At 40.6% G+C, this 20,916-nt stretch overlaps 1 protein-coding gene across 2 annotated transcripts; it reads left to right on the forward strand.

The window, feature by feature from the left end:
• The first annotated feature begins 9,040 nt into the window (after positions 1-9,040).
• LOC139548951 (POU domain class 2-associating factor 1) lies at positions 9,041-17,344 on the forward strand. 2 transcript variants are annotated; one of them, XM_071358938.1, is made up of 5 exons: positions 9,041-9,197; positions 13,179-13,306; positions 15,183-15,225; positions 15,331-15,620; positions 15,786-17,344. In XM_071358938.1, exons 1-5 carry the CDS (start codon positions 9,182-9,184, stop codon positions 16,116-16,118), a joined length of 810 nt encoding a protein of 269 aa, XP_071215039.1. In that variant the 5' UTR covers positions 9,041-9,181; the 3' UTR covers positions 16,119-17,344. The 2 variants fall into 2 exon arrangements, with proteins under 2 accessions (XP_071215039.1, XP_071215040.1); XM_071358939.1 differs by having other exon boundaries at positions 9,069-9,197; positions 13,191-13,306.
• The last annotated feature ends 3,572 nt before the right edge of the window (positions 17,345-20,916 follow it).

Genomic DNA, 20,916 nt, shown 5'->3' on the forward strand with positions numbered 1-20,916 from the left:
AGCCAAAGCACAGAGAGAGAATCTGGCTGCACATTTTACCACCTGAGGAACATTGAGACCTGAGACTCATCCATGCTTTTATTACAAACAGGTTTGACTACTGTAATGCTCTCCTGTCTGGTCTACCCAAGAAAGCGATTGGTCAACTGCAGAACATACAGAATGCTGCAGGGTACTGACCAAGACCAGACGGAGAGCACACATCACACTGGTTTTAAGGTCTCTGCACTGGCTGCCTGTGAGTCTTAGAATTTATTGTAAGATTCTTCTATTGGTTTTAAAATCAATCTATGATTGTGCACCCTAATACATGTCTGACATTATGTACCCAGTATGTCCCTCAGGTCCTCTGACAGTGGTCTTTTAACTATCCCAAAGCCTAGGAACAAAAGGCATGGAGAGGCAGCCTTTAGTTATTATGCCCCCAGCCTCTGGAATAGCCTGCCAGAGAACCTGAGGGGGGCCGAAACTGTAGACATTTTTAAAAGAGATCTTAAAAAACACCTTTTTAGCTTTGATTTTCCTTAGCGTGCTTTTTGATAGTTCCGTTTTTATTGTTACTCTTTCGTTTGTTATCCTCTTATGTTTGTTGTGTAGTACATATTTCAGTTTTTATTTTCATTGTTTAGTTTTTTCCCCTCTGAAGCACATTGTATTGCATTCCATTCTATAAAGTTTGATTTGATGGCAGCTTTTAGCAAGGCTTTTAGAAAAGTGAAGAAATGCATTCTTGCCAATGAGTCTATGGTCATGTCTCTTTTATGCTCACAGATCTGTCTGCCCCCCCCACATGTTGCCCATTTTCCCCATTTATCCCCTGTGTATTTATACCTTGTTTATCAAGTCAACCAGTGTTTTTTTCAGCTCCTGCTTTTCCCAGTCTCTTTTTCTCGCCCTCCTGGTTTTGACCCTTGCCTGTCCTGACTCTGAGCCCGCCTGCCTGCCGACCTGTACCTTTGCCCAACCTCTGGATTATTGACCTCTGCCTACCCTGAGCCTGCCTGCCGTCCGGTACCATTGCCCCACGTCTGGTTTACTGACCCCTGTCTGCCTTGAACTGTCTATTGCCTGCCCCTGTTGGATTATTAAACCATTGTTAATTCGACATTGTCTGCATCTGGGTCTTACCTGATAAAGAGTGCATTTATGAGAGAGAAAATCTTCAGATCTCATGTCTCCAAGAAAATGTACCTTTTAGGCAGTTGTCTGATGTCGTTGTAATAATGTGACAAATGCACCCTAGATAGGCTACTTTGCTTCAGATGTTTATTGGAAGAAAAAATAACATGTTGAGTCCACTGACTGACTGCGCGCCTGGCTGCATGGCAGGGAGTGAGGCACTGAAGGGTGTCAATCCAACTTGATCAATAGTTCACTTGTGAAAATTAATTCAGAGCGTGTATGCAACGTGTGTGTCCATTTTACAGTATCCCAAAATAGCTCAAGTTTCACAGGTGATGTCTTGTTCACAACGTGGAAACCATCATACGTTGTACAGTACATTGTGATCCTCACAGAGTTGATATAGGGATATCTAGAATAATCTAGTGATTCACAAATCTGTGGCTGGGAGGTGGAGCGCTTGCCTAAGTGTTGTCCGCGTGCGTTTGAGACCGTCTATGAGTGAGAAGATGACAGAGGCTTCTCAGGGAGACTGTACAGCATACTCTGCCATGGGTATTATGGTACTTGGAAACAGTGTAGCATTGTAGCATTTTTCAGTGTGTCCAACGGCAGATGCTGCTCAGGTGCATTACGAATGATAGTTAGCTCTGTGAAGGAAATTATCCCCATAGGCATCACACACTTGCTGTGCATTTATGAAATCCTCTGTGACATGACGTATATCAGCCTACATTAGCATGTCACTCGTAAAGTAACTGATTTGCCATAACTTGTTTTTAAGTAATTTGTCATCCGTGAAAGACTTCATCTTTCTTGGGTAGAACGAGGGGATTTCCCAACTGTTGTACCTTCTAAACTATCAATATGAACATCCTCCTCGGTGTCCTCTAGTTGTCCGTCATGACCATATTAAACATTTACAGAACACCTACTGATTAACTGTTGATCAAAAAGAATGGATCACTCAGACAGACGCACAGAAAATCTGGTTTATCTAGAGACGGAATAAAACATGAAGTCAATGTCTAAAAACTGCTGTCACTTTTAAGTAATCAAGGGCAAAAGGTAGTGCGTTACAGTGAATAGCAAGACGTAGTGGAAAACGTTAATTATTAGCAGTTAAAGTATTTGGCATAGTGTGGGGCAATTTATGTAATTTATGTAATTCGGTTAAAGTTCACTGTTACCTGTGTTGTATACACAATATACACAATAGTATGTGGACACCGCTTCAAATTAGTGGATTTGGCTATTTCAGCAACACCTGTTGCTGACAGGTGTATATAATTGAGCACACAGCCATGCCATCTCCATAGACGAACATTGGCCTTACTGAAGAGCTCAGTGACTTTCAACGTGGCACCGTCATAGGATGCCACCTTTCCAACAAGTCAGTTCTTCAGATTTCTGCCCTGCTAGAGCTGCCCCGGTCAACTGTAAGTGCTGTTATTGTGACGTGGAAACGTCTAGGAGCAACAACGGCTCAGCCGCGAAGTGGTAGGCAAGGCAAGTTCACAGAACGGGACTGCGAGTGCTGAAGCGCAAAAAAAATCGTCAGTCCTCGGTTGCAACACTCACTACGAGTTCCAAACTGCCTCTGGAAGCAACGTCAGCACAAGAACTGTTTGTTGGGAGCTTCATGAAATGGGTTTCCATGACTGAGCAGCCACACACAAGCCTAAGATTACCATGCGCAATGCCAAGCATTGGCTGGAATGGTGTAAAGCTCACCACATTGGACTCTGGAGTGATTAATCACGCTTCACCATCTGGCCATATCTGGGTTTGAGAGATACCAGACTTTGTGGCAACAGTTTGGGGAATGCCCTTTCCTGTTTCAGAATGTTACATTTTTTTATTTAACCTTTATTTAACTAGGCAAGTCAGTTAAGAACAAATTGTTATTTACAATGATAGCCTAGGAACAGTGGGTTAACTGCCATGTTCAGGGGCAGAACAACAGATCTTTTACCTTTTTAGCTCGGGGATTCAATCCAGCAATCTTTCGGTTACTGGCCCAACGCTCTAACCACTAGGCTACCTGCTGCCTCAGCATGACAATGCCCTCGTGCACAATGTGGGGTCCATACAGAAACAGTTTGTCGAGATTGGTGTGGAAGAACTTGACTGGCCTGCACAGAGCCCTGACCTCAACCCAATCGAATACCTTTTGGATGAATTGGAACACCAACTGCGAGCCAGGCCTAATCACCCAACGTCAGTGCCCGACCTCACTAATGCTCTTATGGCTGAATCGAAGCAAGTCCCCGCAGAAATGTTCCTACATCTAGTGGAAAGCCTTCCCAGAAGAGTGGAGGCTGTTATAGCAGCAAAGGGGGGACCAACTCCATATTGATGCATGGTTTTGGAATGAGATGTTTGACGAGAAGGTGTCCACATACTTTTGGTCATGTAGTGTAGATACTTGTAGGAATAGTTTTACAGCTGTGTTTCTTAACTAAATTGTACTGCTAATACAGATAACTATCAGAATATGTACTGTATATTGATTGATATCAACTTACTTCCTGCAGAACAGGTTCCTTTGAACCCTTTTTTCTGTATTTGCTACTCATTTACTCACTCAGACCTAATGTATATCCTTCCCACACTGGGAAGAACCAGGACAGTTGAAGACCAAAACTACAGATCTATTGACATATTCCATCCCAAGTCTCCTGTTGTTGACCATTATATGAAGACTTACAGCTGGGCAAGCATTTCTATAAACTTTGCTAAGTGATTCTTTCAAGACGTCCGAAGTAACCCACATTTTTCTCCTGGAGATATGCGAGGGACTATGTAGTGCCTTATATCCTCACCTGTGTTAGACCCTAGACTTGTTGATCCCATGGCAGTGGGGTTGAGTGGCGAGTAGAAGTGTCAGGTAAATGCACAGCCCCTGGAGCAGACAGCTTGTGTTTGTTTTAGCAGGTCCTGGCCTGCTGCAGCTCTCTGGAGAGGTGGCATGTACACACAGGCCGTAGGAACTAGCACAGCCCTCACTTGGCCTGGCACACACACACACACACACACACACACACACACACACACACACACACACACACACACACACACACACACACACACACACACACACACACACACACACACACACACACACACACACACACACACACACACACACACAGTACATGCATACATACACACATACACTTCGTTCCATCTACAAAAATCTGTTAGTATTATCTCATTCATTACCTCCTGAGTAGACAGATGTACTATCTTGATCAGATATGTTCATCAACGTCTGAGGAGAACTCCTCAGAGACTGAGGAGGCTTACACATTGAATCCTGATGCCACTGAATTTGGGAATGTCTCCTCATACAGTACTTCAATTCAGTATATAAATATATATATAAATATTATATGGTAGAGACAGTCACTCATTTTTATTCCACGATTCTCCATTTTGGTGCTTTTGTTGCCTCCTTGTGGTCGTAGGGAGAAAAGAGATCATACCGATGTTGCTTACCAAATTAAGATTGACTCAACTACCTGTTATTTTATGTTTAAAACCCCTAATACAGTTTACACTTCCACCAATGACTTTGACTATAACCTTTGGGCTGAAACAGATACATTAGCTTTACCTCGTGGGCATCCTGAGGAAATTCCCTCTCAGCTCAGCAACATCATGTTACCCCCTCACTGCTCTCCAGCAAGTGAGTGTATGTGACATGGAGACAGGGGCTGAACCGGGGATTAAGATGGTGGGTAAGAGAGAGCGAGAGAAACATACAGAGAAGGAGTGTGTGTGTGTGTGTGTGTGTGTGTGTGTGTGTGTGTGTGTGTGTGTGTGTGTGTGTGTGTGTGTGTGTGTGTGTGTGTGTGTGTGTGTGTGTGTGTGTGTGTGTGTGTGTGTGTGTGTGTGTGTGTGTGTGTGTGTGTGTGTGTGTGTGTGTGTGTGTGTGTGTGTGTGTGTGCACATGTTTGTGAAATGTGAGGGCAGTATCGATGAATTACCCAGAGCTGTGTGTGTGTGTGTGTGTGTGTGTGTGTGTGTGTGTGTGTGTGTGTGTGTGTGTGTGTGTGTGTGTGTGTGTGTGTGTGTGTGTGTGTGTGTGTGTGTCGCGTGCACACATCCATTCATGTCTGTGTAATTAAGATGTTAAGAGTTCCATTTTCCTCTCGGTTCATACTTTTCCCATGTCATCTTCATTTCTGATACCATCAAAACAAAATAAAAACGCAGTGCTGTCCAAGGTTCATTCATATTTCTCTCTCAGAATTTATATTAATCCATTGTTCATATAATGAACCATCAGTTCCAGCAAACTCCTCTGCTTTGTTTAGGGTGTAAGCACTTCTAAATAGAGGTTTGACTTGTGAGAGAGGAATAAAGTACATTGTCCTAGGCTAAACCCCAGTGTTTCTGACGAGTTGTCATGTTAAATGGACTTGACATTAACTAGTAGAGATACAGGAAGATAAGTATCACTTTCTTTGTTTTTTCAAGAGTCCTCAGTATCCCTACACAGGAGCAATAGCTACAGTGCCTTCAGAAAGTATTCATACCCCTTAACTTACAGTATTCCTCATTTTGTTGTGTTACAGCCTGAATTCAAAATATATTAAATATATTTGGTAATCACCCATCAACACACAATACCCCATAATGACGAAGTGAAAACACGTTTTTATACATTTTAGAAAATATATTGACAATGAAATGAAGAAATATCTCATTTACATCAGTATTCACATCCCTGAGTACATTTTTTGTAAAAGCACCTTTGGCAGCGATTACAGCTGTAAGTCTTTCTGGGTAAGTATCTAAGAGCTTTCCACACCTGGGATTGTGCAACATTTGCCCATTATTCTTTTTTAAAAATGTATCAAGCTCTGTCAAATTGGTTGTTGATCATTGCCATAGATTTTCAAGTAGATTTAAGTCAAAACTGTAACTCAGCCACTCAAGAACATTCACTGTCTTCTTGGTAAGCAAGTCCATTGTAGATTTGGCCTTGTGTTTTAGGTTATTGTCCTGCTGAAAGGTGAATTAATCTACTAGTGTCTGGTGGAAAGCAGACTGAAGCAGGTTTTCCTCTAGGATTTTGCCTGTGCTTAACTCCACTCCATTTATTTTTATCCTGAAAACTCCCCAGTCCTTAACGATTTCAAGCATACCCATAACATGATGCAGCCACCACAACGCTTTAAAATATGGAGAGTGGTACTCAGTAATCTGTCGTATTGGATTTGCCTTTTTTTTGTTATTACTTTAGTGCCTTGTTGCAAACAGGATGCATGTTTTGGAATAGTTTTATTCTGATCAGGCTCCCTTATCACTCTGTCAGTAGTTTAGTATTGTGGAGTAACTACAATGTTGTTGATCCATCCTCAGTTTTCTCCTATCACAGCCATTAAACCCTGTAACTGTTTTAAAGTCACCATTGGCCTCATGGTGAAATCCCTGAACAGTTTCCTTCCTCTCTGGAAACTGAGTTAGGAAGGACGCCTGTATCTTTGTAGTGACTGGGTGTATTGATACACCATCCAAAGTGTAATTAATAACTTCACCATGCTCAAAGGGGCATTGAATGTCTGCTTTTTATTTTATTTTCACCAATCTACCAATAGGTGCCCTTCTTTGCAAGGCATTGGAAAAGCTCCCTGGTCTTTGTGGTTGAATCTGTGTTTGAAATTCACTACTCGACTCAGGGACCTTACAGATATTTGCATGTGTGGGGTACAGAGATGAGGTAGACATAAAAAAAATCATGTTAAACACTATTATTGCACACAGAGTCCATGCAACTTATTATGTGACTTGTTAAGCAAATGTTTACTCCTGAACTTTTTTAGGCTTGCCATAACAAAGGGGTTGAATACTTATTGACTCAAGACATTTTAGATTTTAAATTGCTAGTGTGTGTGTGTGTGTGTGTGTGTGTGTGTGTGTGTGTGTGTGTGTGTGTGTGTGTGTGTGTGTGTGTGTGTGTGTGTGTGTGTGTGTGTGTGTGTGTGTGTGTGTGTGTGTGTGTGTGTGTGTGTGTGTGTGTGTGTGTGTGTGTGTGTGTGTGTGTGTGTGTGTGTGTGTGTGTGCCCGTGCGGGCGCGTGTCTGGGTAGGTAACTGCATGTGTCAGTCTAAGAGGCCAATGAGCATCTTCCTTTGTGAAAAAAGAAAGCAACTTCTGAGAAATACAATGCCAGTGCTACAACCCATTAATCCTCAAAATACATCATGGTGAATATAAATGTTTACTGTAATCAAAACACTATTTTTGCTTAAAGCCACAGAACACCTCTGTGATCATTTGAAAACCCCTATATAACAGCTTCTTTGCATCAGCTATCTAAATGAAGCCATACTTTGCATCAGTCAGTGCACTCATTCAAAAGCCACGGGAAGAAAATAGAATGAACAGTGCTAACTTCTAGACAAGTGTGTAGGACCAGCTGGAACTACAGAATTATCCCACCATGACAATGTAAGTTACAATCTATTGATTATGTTCTGGTCAAAATAATAGCAACTGGTAACATATCATGAAGGTTACAATGGATATCTCAAAGCCTGGAAATGTTGATTGTATGTGTCTCTTAGACACTATTGCATGTGTAGCCTATTAATCTATCAGCTTTTGAAGGCTGTAAGGCAAAGTGTTGCATTGTAACTTTCTACTACAAATTAGAGATAATTGAAAATCGGTTTACGCCATTGATTTCACTAGTCTAGCATAGAGAAATTGAATTGTCTTGTTTTTCCCATTACTTTAAATAGAAAAAATAAGAACTCCCATATTAAGATAATGCTGATGGATGCAGACATTGTAAGATTAATCATCACATTTCTGAGAGAACAAACTGCTAAGAAAGGGAACATGAGGTCTCGTACTGCGTTGGTGGTCAGTCAACCTCTAAGTATATGCAGGTGTTTCCTATGCATTTCCTGATATATCTAGTAGACTTGCTTAGTTCAGTTTCAGGGTTGGTTTTGAAAGGCTTAATTTAGGCATCAGATTTGTGCAGATGTGCTCTATGCTAATTTGGTGTGACGGCTACAAAGAAGAAATCTTTACTCGTCAGTGTTCCAAACGGGACATTATTTGTCTTTGTACCTAAACATGCAAACACCATCAGATAGAATTCATAGCAAGCAGCGCACTGGATTAACCAGATTTGATGAAATATAGCAGAACAGATTAACTTGAATGACATTCACTCTCACAGGATGGGTTGCCAATAAGAACTAACTTAAAGCCACACCCCTAATAAACCACTAATCTGACTGCATAGAGGCACATGTCACTGCTTCTATGGCTTTTATGCACCACACCACTGCCATTGCATTTGTTCGTTTAGCAAACGAGACGGCTCATGCTACTATAACTGACCCTTTAAAGCAACACATTTCACCTCACCTATCCAGTGCCTTTATCACAGACAACACACCTATATTTTTGCTTCAAATTAGCTTTAAAAATGCTACATTTTCTCTCAGCCTCATGGATGGTTAAATGTGTAGAATTGCAGGAAATTAGCTTTAAATCAGCAACATTTTCTCTCAGCCTCATGGCAAAATGTGTAGAATAGCATGAGATTAGCTATAAAACTGCAAATCTTTCTCTTTGTCCCATGCATCAACATTTCTGCAGGCTTTACGAGGGGGAAATCTGATCCATGTGCAATACTGTGCAGCAACACTTACTCTGTTGTAATCTGGTTTGAATCCTATTTGAAATGTGTGGATAATAATAAAAATGATCGCTAATTCCTTAGTCCTTATGTTGGTACCATTCAAGTCATTTACTGGATCTTTGTGGACACTGACAGCCAGAGTGTAAAAGAGTGTAGTAGTCAAGCTCTCAGTCAATGTCAGTGGAACGTTGGTGACACTGGGACCACTCAGGGAAACCTGTGGTTGGAAGAGATGTGACATCACTTGAGGTTTTGTAGCGGCTGTTAAAAAGCAAGTCACTGAAGCCCATCACTCACTATGGTTCCGTGTCAAACTCAGATCCTATTAAGAAAAGTCAAGCAATTCAACAAATTACTCAGAGCTTGAGATATCTGACAGCCATAGAGCATGCACTGGAAGAAATGTAAGTACATGACCCTTTTAAAAATTGAATCTAAATAGAAATTAGAAATGTTGACACAAACGTTGTGCTATGTTCCAAAACATTATATTTTTACCTCATCAATTGATCAAACATTGCCAAACAGAATCATTTAGATTTTTGACTATGGTATGCTAACATCTTATTGCAGGGAAAGTAATAGCAGATGACTCAGTGTCAATTAGCCTACCTCCTCCAACTAACCAGTCATTCTACAATATGTACTGTAAGGGGGTGCTGTGGAAATGTCCATATGATTACTACAAGACAACACTGAAAACTATGGCATGTGAATTAGTATTTTGCACATTGTCATTGAGGGTCAAAAGTTGGGGTCAGAGGTTGAGGGTCATAATTGATACGTCATCCCTTACAGAAAAAGGATTTACTACTCAGTATTCAGTAAACCGTTCAAGTTGTGTGGCGACATGTTTCAGGCCAGTCTTGATGGATAGTTTCCTCCAAGCCTCGTCACCTTTTTGCACCCTAGTGTCATGGTTAAGATGATTTACAGTGGTTTTTGACTTAGAAAGTCGTTAGAAAGCAACAACACATGAGGAGCCGTAAGACTTCGGCCAATATGAAAGGAATAGAAGATGAGGTCTTTGTTTGGACAGAGGGATTTTTACATTCTTTAATCTGAGACAGGGATGGTGTTAAAGTAGCTCTTTGAACCAAATCCTAACTTGCGATCCACTATTTTAACTAGAGTAACTTTCTACTTCAGCATATCGACTTGCAGTAAAAGGGCTAAAAGCAATGTTGTCATCACTGGAGAAAGTTTTATGTTTGGAAAGAGGAAGACAATCATTTGGAGGTTGGCTATAATCTTGATATGCAAAACGGCCCAAGCGCCACACCACTGTAAAACATCACAGCTGCATTGCTTCCTCTTTTGTACCGCTTGGAATCTTGTGTGTGTGTTTGTGTGTGTCTAAGTGCGTTCGGCGTGCGTGCGTGTGTGTGTTTATGTGTTTATGAAGACTAGGACTGAATTCATCATTCTTTTTCAAGTTCTCTTAGATCTTCATGTGTTTCATGTCAATTAAATACGTCATTTTACCTGCTCATTTTCCTATTAAATGTGGACACCGCCTTCAACATAATTCCCTCACACTCGCTCAAACAAATTTCCATTTGTACAGTTACTGGTTGCTCCAGTTACATTGAGAGTTTATATTCACCCATAGGTAGTGGAATATAATAATGCATTGTAGAAAAAAACTACGAAGGTGCTCCAAAAAAAGGAAACATTTTATTCTGTTTCATAGTGTTATAGCTCATGCTTTACCTTCCATTGGTTGGTTGTAACGGTATGACCTCTGGGTAATCCTTTTGTGCTGTAGCTTCCCTTCCCACTGACATACATGTGGTTACTGCTTGTCAGAGCCTATAGCTTTCTCAGAGGCTGCGTGAGGGCTGCCTGCCTGCAGTACATACACACTTAGTGTAATTAAAGGGATAGTTGACATTTTAAGATTATGCTCATCTTTTGACTTGCCTAAAGTTTTACTGTAAGTTCATCAGCTGGTTATTTAATGAAGTGTCATTGTTTGGATGAAACAACAACTTCTTACTGTAGTTAAGTTGAAAAAAGATACAATTCAGAAATATGACGTTGTTTCAGAATATTTAGGAACGTTAGCTGGCTAACTCATTGATCCTGCTCCAGGTGAAATAACACATTCAGAATGATCTACTACACTGGGATGAGTTAGTCTTTTGCACCACAGTAATTTAAGTGTAAATGTAGGAGGACATTTAGTGCAGCGTTGATGGGCTCATTGAGTGATATGTAGGAATGGGGGCTGTACTGTACATTACAGGGGGAAAAGCATTCTTTGCATGTTCAAGGATAAGAAGTCAAGCTGCACTACCTTCTTTTGAATGAAGCTTTGTGAAATATAGTACAATCTATTTGCTAGAGATAAGACGAAAGGAGCATTTACTGTAAGAACAGACAATGGTGCCGTTTTTCAAATCCTTTACGACGAAACCGTTTTCCACCCAATTCATTTTGTCTGGTTGATTTTACAAGTCATTTAAAAAAGGCTTATTTGTGATCAACAAAGGGAAAAGCAGGCTGTTTTCCCCCCACAACAGTACACTTCAAGGTGAATTTCCAGTACATTTTTGATTGAGTGAGCCAGAGTGGCTGCTGACATAAATTACTAGGCCACAACATTCCACACCTCAGTATGCAAACAATGGTCCAGCCACCCCGGCTTTCCTTGGAAGTCCCTTATCTCAGTTGTTGGCCATGTGACAACATATTAGTTACTCTCGATGGCTCGGGAGCGCACACACGCACACACACCTGCACACACACTTTCACCTAAGGGCTGTAATGTCTGCTAGTAATTGGGCCTTATAGAGTTGAATAATAATGTGAAGGTGATTTAAAGTTGTTTGTTATTTGGTTAGAAAGTTCAATCAGCTAACTGTTCCGTTGCTGTGCGGGGGGGGGGGGGGGGGTAAATCAATCTGATATAGATTCAGATCTGGAGAGGAATGTGGCAGGACTCACTCCAGCTAACAACACAGCCAGATCTGAGCCAGAAGTAGCTGAAACCATAGGGCCTCCACCTCTGTATTGTAGATCATCATCAGTCTCTAGACACCTGACAACAGAAACCGGTTCCCACGGTTTCACACACCTTGGTCACACACATGTGCACAGACAAGCAAAGCAGTGTCTTATTGTATGTGACAGTCATTTTTAAAGACAGAGTTTTTTATAAAAATATTCAAACCTGGTGAAATGTATAAGTCAAATACACAATATGATATTCCTTTCCGTAGTCAACCACATTTGTATTAAATAAGGAACATTTCTATGGACCAATTTCACGAGCCTAAAGACCATGATTTTTCACTACAATATAAGCAATTGAGGGTGAAAGTTAATCTGCAGATGCCTTGCCTTAGTTGAGTGATTCATTGATTAATTCAGTCACTGAGAAAGAACAGGGAGTCCGATAGTGATAGTGTCCGATAGTGATAGTGTCCGATAGTGATAGAGTCCGATAGTGAGTCAAGGTTATAATCAATGTGCATTAAATATCTACTGGCACATATCATTAAGAGAAGATGATTCATTCAAAAACAAATTCATTAAGTGGGAGTTGACCAAGGTAATAGAAGTGAACTGGGAGCAATTCAACTTCCAAAATATCATTTTCAACAATGACAACAAAGCTGCTCAAAATGTACGTCTCGCAAGTATTTTTCATTTACGCTTAGTTATAAACCTCTGAATGCGTTGTCATTAACGACATGTCTATGGTAAAATGCCTCCCTCTATTTGAATGTATCAACATGAAATTCTCTATAGCCTACTCTAGTCTATCAAATTGACAAATAATTTGTCTGTAAAAAGATGACAGTTTATATAGCATGTAAACTGTATGTTCTCATGTTGTTGAAAAGATTTGTTTCACAATAGAAGTGCGTTTCAAATTCCAACTTGGCCTACTTAAAGAGGTCCCCACACTCAGGCCCAGTTTCATTTCAAGCTAAAACTTGCAGATGTCCGAGGTGTTTCGGTCTCTCTCAGTGCCTACAGACGTAAGATTGCTGGGTGTAGCACACTTGAGCTTCTTCTTTTGTTTCTTTTGTTTCTTCCTGTCCACTTAAGTATTCAGAACCACTATCGGTGGTGCAAATCACATCTATGATACCTCTTCTTAAAGAGTTTTCACAGAACTTTTGCTTCTATGGGTGCTCTCGAGCCAAAAGGTGTCTCCTAAATGGACAGAAATATTGTCTTGAAATTACCTCAGGACAGAAAGGGACACAACTCCCTACCACACCCATGAGGCAAACAATACGCAACTGAACCTCCGTGTTGCATCTTTAAAGAGCAATCAATGAATAATAGAGTTCTGTAGTTGCAGACTTTACCCTTACGAACACAGATATAAGCTAACTGCCAGTTTCTCCTTTCTGTGATTGACTCTATAGCTCCTTCCTCAGGGCAGCCTGATGAAAAGCCATACCAAGGAGTGCGAGTCCGAGACCCAGTCAAAGAGTTGCTGAGGAGGAAACGAGGACTGCTTCTCCACAATGCCAAGACAGTGCCCCCTAGAGCGGTGAGGGAAACATAACAAGAACTATGAAATTAGTGTGAGCCTGTCATCCTATAATAGAGAATTGAACAAGACAGAGCAGGAGACAAAAGAGAACAGAGACCAAGTCAGCGAAGCCACAGGAATGCCATTTGAAACATTTTAGATAAGTGTCAACCTAAATTGTCAACCTGTCAACCTAAAGCGTCAACCAGAATCTTCAGCATTTTTTCTTGTCTTTACAAAATGCCCTAAAAACGAGAGAGAAGACCTTTCGTTGGGCTGGACATGCACAACGTCAACTGTAAGGAGCCTAGAGAAGATTAGATCAGATTCCTACAGCAGGGTAGAAAAAGGGGATTTTATCCTTATTTAATGCAGGTGTTTTTCCATGACAGTTACAACATGGCTGCAGGGCTGGGCACAGGGCCTATGCAAATCAACTCAGCCCAGCCGTGCCAAGGAGCCCTCTTACCAACCTATGAATTACCTCTGACAACACACAACACACACACAGTAAGGCATTCTCAACACTACACTCCAATCACACAGGCCCTGATGAGATGGAAAGGTAAGGGAATCTAAATGCCCTTTACCTTTCCATCTCATCAGGGCCTGTGTGATTGGAGTGTAGTGTTGAGAATGCCTTACTGTGTGTGTGTTACTTGATAGTCTGTAATCTCAGAGGTACTTGATAGTCTAAAAACAGAGGTTCTCAGAGGTTCAGGGAAAGGTTCAGCAGATCAGTAGAAGAAGTTGGACTGAGTACAGGTTTTTGACTAAATGTGTAGTATTTGTATTTAAAAGAAGATGAACACAAAATTAGGTTAAAGATGAATATGTCATAGAAAATATGACACACCTTTTGCAACAACAATTAAGCAGTAAGGCACGAGGGGGTGTGGTATATGGCCAATATACCACGGCTAAGGTCTGTTCTTAGGCAGGACACCCGAGGTACCTTGTTGCTATTATAAACTGGTTATCAACGCAATTAGAGCAGAAAAAATAAATGTTTTGTTATACGGTCTGATATACCATTTAACCTTTATTGTTAACTAGGCAAGTCAGTTAAGAACCAATTCTTATTTACAATGACGACCTAGGAACACTGGGTTAACTGCCTTGTTCAGGGGCAGAATGACAGATTTTTACATTGTCAGCACAGGGTTTTGATCTAGCAACCTTTTGGTTACTGGCCCAACTCTCTAACCACTAGGCTACCTGCTGCCCCAAATGGCTGTCAGCCAATCAGCATTCAGGTCTCTAACCACCCAGTTTATAATATACAGTATACAATGAAGTTCTCCAGCTTGGCAAGTGAATTTGCATGCCTGGATTCAATTTAAAAGTCTCCTGTTCCAGAACTCTCCTGCCATTCCACTGTCTCCTTCAAACTTCCATATAAGTCTCACACACAGGCGCGCGCACACACACACACACACACACACACACACACACACACACACACACACACACACACACACACACACACACACACACACACACACACACACACACACACACACACACACACACACACACACACACACACACACACACACACACCAATAGATATAATTGACTCATTATTCGAGTGTGAAGTAATACAAGTTAATACATTGTTCTACACACACACACAGAGTTTAGGAACATGACCTTATAAGCCAGTGGATTTGTAGCTACTGTTTAAATTATGTTGGCATTTAAAAGGATTCAAATCACTCACCACATGTACACCTGGGGTTTACCATTGGTAATGTACATACAGTATTTGAATGTAAAATCCTGCGCTTTAAAGCTCAAATACCATTGTAAGTCAGCTTGAATAATAAAGGCTTTCGAAGTTAATTTAGATTCCCCTCCTTCAGGTAGATTTATCATTATATATTTTTCACAGGTTGGGGTCCTAAACAACAACTTGCCTTCATATGCACAGCTTGGTAAGTGAATTGGAGTATATATTCCCATCATTACTTTGGATGATAAGTTTAAAGCTGTACGTTAGTATTGGCTACTAGTGCTAACCCATTATGATATCTCCATAGGGACTTGCGGGTTTGAAGTGGCTAGTAGCCTATCCAGTGACTCCTCCACAGTCAATGATGGTGGCCTCTGTGCAGGTTGGATAGCCCAGCCTGCAGCTACTGCTCTCCAGCCCATGAACCATTGGTCTTACCCAGAGTACCTCCAGCAGCATGACCCCACCACCTCAACCACCACCACCCTGCCCCTCACCACTGACACGTACATGCAGCCCATGTGTCCCAGCTACACCGTGGTGGGCCCGTCCTCCATGCTCACCTACACACACACGCCTCTCTTTACCAACTTCGGGGTGAGTGAAAGTGCAACAAATCTTGATCATGTGCCAACTGAATAAAGCGTAAACTCTGTAAACATTGCATCTTATCCACAGAGCATAGGACAATACACATTTACTTGTACAAACAAGTTGTAACACAACTGGGTTTTGACTACACATCCACTGTTGTCGGTCCAGACCCTACCACCAACATCCACAGCCCTACCACAAGTGGACCTCCAGGACTCGGTGCTGACTTATATCCCGTGGGCCCAGCCGCTAACCACCATCCCTACATCAGGTGTGCAGTTTGCCTCTCACCCTGCCACTCTGGCTGGGTCTCAGCTGCTTCCGATGTCCATGCCAGTGACCCCCACCATGCCCCAGCAGGACCCTCAGCCCCAGCCTCTGGAGCAGAGCCCTGCTGGAGCTGAAGAACCAAACCCTCTGGAGAAACTTCTGGAGGACCAAGATCAGAATGACAAATACACATATGTGAACAGTTCCTCAATCTTCATCCCCGGTGTCTAAGATATATCAGTGTTGCAGCCAGTCATAAGCATTAATGAAATGCTTACACAATGCTTATGAATGTGGTATGTTTGTGTTATAAATGAATGTATTATGTAGGTAGCCTTATATTTCTATTGTTCAGAATTCAGGTTAATATAGAGTATGTTTGTAGTTATACTATCCTTTATGTTGTAATGTACATTTAAGTACTGTGAATTGCTTTTTTTATGATGAAAAAGGGAACGGTGTAGTTTTACTAGTTCTAATATGTACTGAACAAATGTTTTGCTGAAAAATAACTGCTGTCATGTATTACAGATGCTTTAACTGAAAGACAGGCCTTGATTGATATGTCCCGAATCATGCTAAAAGTTTAAATGTATTTTTTATTTAAAAGACTTGTAAGGTATTTATTTATTTTAAGTACCTCCTTTCTGACAGCCATAATCGAAAACAGTTGTTTTAAAAGTAGTTACTCTTGAGACTATTCAAATGAGTCTATTCAAATATTTTAAATAATTTCTTAAAGTCATTCAATTGTTAAATCAACCCATAATGAAAAAGGGAACAGTTTTGTAGTTTTACTAGTTCTAATATTTACTAAACAAATATTTTACTGTAAAATAACTGTCATAAAATAACTGCTGTCGTGCATTATAGATGCTGTAACTGAAAGACAGTTAAATCAACCCATATCTGTATTTATCCAGGGTCTGCTTTGAAGAGTATTTGGCATAAAACATGAAAACCTCATCTCGTTTCCTGTTGCCTTGCTCTCTCTTGCCGTTATTTTTTGAAGCAGAAGTTGGAAGTTATGTCTGTCAGTTAACTATGGTACAGGAGTGGGAAAGCCCATGGTTCTCTGTTTATCTGGCTGTCCCATCAGTGTCTCCCCTGTAGGCCCCCCCCCCCCCCCGAAACCGACAAAGACAGGGCTCTGCAACACACCTGCCACACCCACCTGAAGCACACCAACTACTGCAGGTTTGAGGTCCAGCAAGACTGTGCGCTTGTGTTCTTTCAGTTTATTGGTTTATGTTTGGAGAAATGTTGCCTACAGAAGTGTTATGTGTGGTATGTTCAATGTAAAAAATAAAAAAAAAAAAGCCATGTAACATTACAGTATTTAGAAATCCTGAAGCGTGTGAGGCTTCAAAATGTATTATGTCAAACATATTATGTCAATAATTGTCAAACCTCTACTGTTTCTGTTTCTTTTTAATTAAAGTTCACTTATGAATTCATTTTAATGCCGTTACTCAATATGTGACTTTAATAGGATACTAATACATCTCAGAGCTGACAGTTCTAAGGCCTCGTAGAATAGGCACTAAACACAACTATTCCAGAACATTATGATTTTCAGTTGAGGATAAAACAGAAAATGATACCTTTATCTTATCCAAATGATGTACGAAATGAAACACAGCTAGCAGTGGGGCGTAATAAAAGTGTTTTAAACTTGAAATAAATCATCAAGGGGACCACAATCAGTCTTATCTGTCAAAGGAAAAATATATTTTGCACATCTTGAAAATTGATCGCCAATGACAACGTGCTCCATCAGGCCATCAACCTCTTATATCTGTTATAACATGTATTAACGCCCTTAGGATGATGTAGTGGATCTGAGGAGACAGGGTCGTGACCTACCTTGTAGCCTCTTTCTGTTTGTGTTTGCATTGCTTTATAGTACTTAAGACAAAAGACGACAGCAATGTTAGGACGATATGGCATTAGTGCTGAACTATTTGATTCTTATCATGGCTCTCAACTAATGCTGCCAGTATATATCCTGTACCCTCTTAAGAATAGTGCACCTTTAATGTGAGATGCTCCAACATGCCTGCACAGCTGCACTGAGACTGAGGTCGGGACATGAGCTATGGCTGCCAGTTTAAAAGAACCGTCACAGTGCCAAGTCATGAGGATGAAACCTCAGAACAATTTCACAAGAAGTATTGAGTTAGTTGTAAAAGGCTGGAAGAGAACATGTTGAAAATGTGATTTGTGTATTTGCTCCTTGAAAAATATTAGACAAAAGGTTACTGAAGGGGTTCTTTGAGGACAGGTAGGATTCAACAAGAAACCTTTTTCATCTGAAGATGAAAAATGCTTAAATGAAAAGGTTCTACCTGTAACCAAAAAGGGTTATGCTACAGGGACAAGTTAAATAACCCTTTATGGCTTTAGGTAACACCTTTTTTCTAAGAGTGTATGTTTGCTTTTCTCTAGCTTTGGTTGGTATCCTCAATTTCTCATACTGGATGATCTATCCATGTTATAATGGTTGGGATCTCTTTTTTTGCGCCATTAGATACAGTTTACCATAACGCACTACATTTTACTACAGGTGAAAGGTTCAGTACACACCACTGCATTCTTTACCAGAATGTAGGCTGGCACTATTTGAAATCACATAGGTCGATCCATTGCTGTCTTTTATCTATACATCCTAACATCATTAATAACCGTACGAGTACGAGTTACCATACCCGGTCTCAGGGATGACTAACTCTGGAAACCCCTTCGGTCTCCCCAGAGTTAGGTAAATCTGCTTTTAGCATATTTGCACACCATGTATGGAACAATCAGAGTTCCCTACAAATGCAGATTCTGGTGCCTCTTGGGCAGTTCAAAATCTTGTTTAGGGACCTCCTTGCTGAGGAATGTGATTGTTTTTCTGGAATATTTGTATTATAATCTATTGTATTTTAATTTTATTTTGTAACTTGTGTGTATGCAGGGTTCCGTTTTAAAATAGATATTGGTCTGAATGGTGACTCACTGGTGATAATTGTATTGTTATGATCTCAGAAGCGAGATAAATGGTAAATGGAGCTGTATGAATAAACAGGTATATTTCTCCTCTCGTAGCTTTGAGAGATGGGGAAAACCCAAATCCATTCTCTGCCATGGAACGTGCCATGGGTGAGATTACTATTAGCCTGAGATCAGGTAAATCCATCATCCCCTTCAGTTAGCGCTTTTATGGTTTGCCCCTTAGGGCCATCGTAGGCTTACTGAGTAACATTTTGTGGTTTTACTATAACATTGAACTTGCTGTAAAACCTTGTTTAATAAATCATTTTACTGAAGTGGGCTAAATCAAGGTCACACAGAGTGTTTCTTGGTAGTCTTCAACAAATCTACTTTGAAACAAAAGTATACACCCCTATCACGCCCTGACCTTAGTTTTCTATGTTTTCTGTATTATTTTGGTCAGGTCAGGGTGTGACGAGGGTGGGTATGTTTGTTTGTCCTGTCTAGGGTCTTTTGTATATCATGGGGTGTTTGTTAGTCTAGGTTTATTATAGGTTTATGGTGGCCTGAATTGGTTCCCAATCAGAGACAGCAGTTTATCGTTGTCTCTGATTGGGGATCCTATTTAGGTTGCCATTTTCCAGTTAGGTTTTGTGGGTTATTGTCTATGTGTAGTTGCATGTCAGCACTAGTTGTATTAGCGTCACGGTCGTTTTGTTATTTTGTAAGTTTGTTTAAGTGTTCTTCGTTCATTAAAAGTAAGAATGTATTCACATCACGCTGCGCTTTGGTCTCCTCGTTATGGCGAACGTGACAACCCCACACACATGGTTGTGGGCTTAGAAAAACAAAGGAGACACCTGTACCATGTCAGATATAGAGTTGAAATGTATAAAATGTTGAGTTTGCATCCCAATATTACACTTTATATACATCACAGAAGACTGAAATATAACAAAACTGTTTGACATAGAAACACTGGATTTAAAAAATATATTCTTAGTTGTATAATAAATAATGACAAATATGAATAACATTCCACCCATGAGGCCAAAGAGGGTGCTTTTGGTCATTGACTGCAGGAAATCTTACATTCGCCACTCTTTTTTTAAGGAGTCATTATTTATCCCTAAGTGATCTTGGAAGTAACAATTCTATTATACAAAGTCTCCGGTGTAGAAAATGTAATTCTATGCATTGGATTTCATATGCTTGAAATAAATGACTGTATAGTTGTGGAGTAATAAATGAGGATTTTCTGCAGGTGTAAAGCATACATTTTGGAGGGTGTGTTGTGCATTAAAAAAAGTTGTCAGGCCATCTTCTTTAACTCATTTGGGCCTGAAAAAAGCTGATGCATCAACATATTTTAAAACTCTAGTAATGAACAAAGTGAAAGTTTATCTCCTATCCCCCATGAAGATTTCATATGGATTTCATATTGATGGGGCGGCAGGTAGCCTAGTGGTTAGGGCGTTGGGCCAGTAACGGAAAGTTTGCTAGATCGAATCCCTTGGCTGACAAGGTAAAACAAAACATGTTGTTCTGCCCCTGAACAAGGCAGATAACCTACTGTTTGTAGGCCGTCATTCTAATTAAAATGTTGTTCTTAACTGATTTGCCTAGTTAAATAAAATGAATTATGTTCTTCAAGAATCAATATGAACATTTCATTAATTCGTAAGTCCAAAAATGGACGATGCGACTGCAGATTGCCCCTTTAAGGTCAACTGCATCATGAACTTTACCAAGTACCAGGACATTTTAATCAAAAACCTGGTTGCTTCTGCCAGGAAGCTGACACTTGGCCGCAGTGGATCTTCCAGCAAGACAATAACCCCAAGCAATAATCAAAATCTACAAAGAAATGGTTAACTGATCACTAAATCAACATTTTCCAATGGCCATCTCAGTCTCCGGACTTGAACCCCATTGAAAACCTGTAGTTTGAACTGAAGAGAGCCGTCCATAAGACCAGATGAAGGATATCCAGGACCTGGAAAGATTCCTTGTGGAGGAATGGTCTAAGACCCCTCCCAATACGTTCTCCAAT

This window comes from Salvelinus alpinus, chromosome 22 (genome assembly GCF_045679555.1).
Source record: "Salvelinus alpinus chromosome 22, SLU_Salpinus.1, whole genome shotgun sequence".
Taxonomy (NCBI): domain Eukaryota; kingdom Metazoa; phylum Chordata; class Actinopteri; order Salmoniformes; family Salmonidae; genus Salvelinus; species Salvelinus alpinus.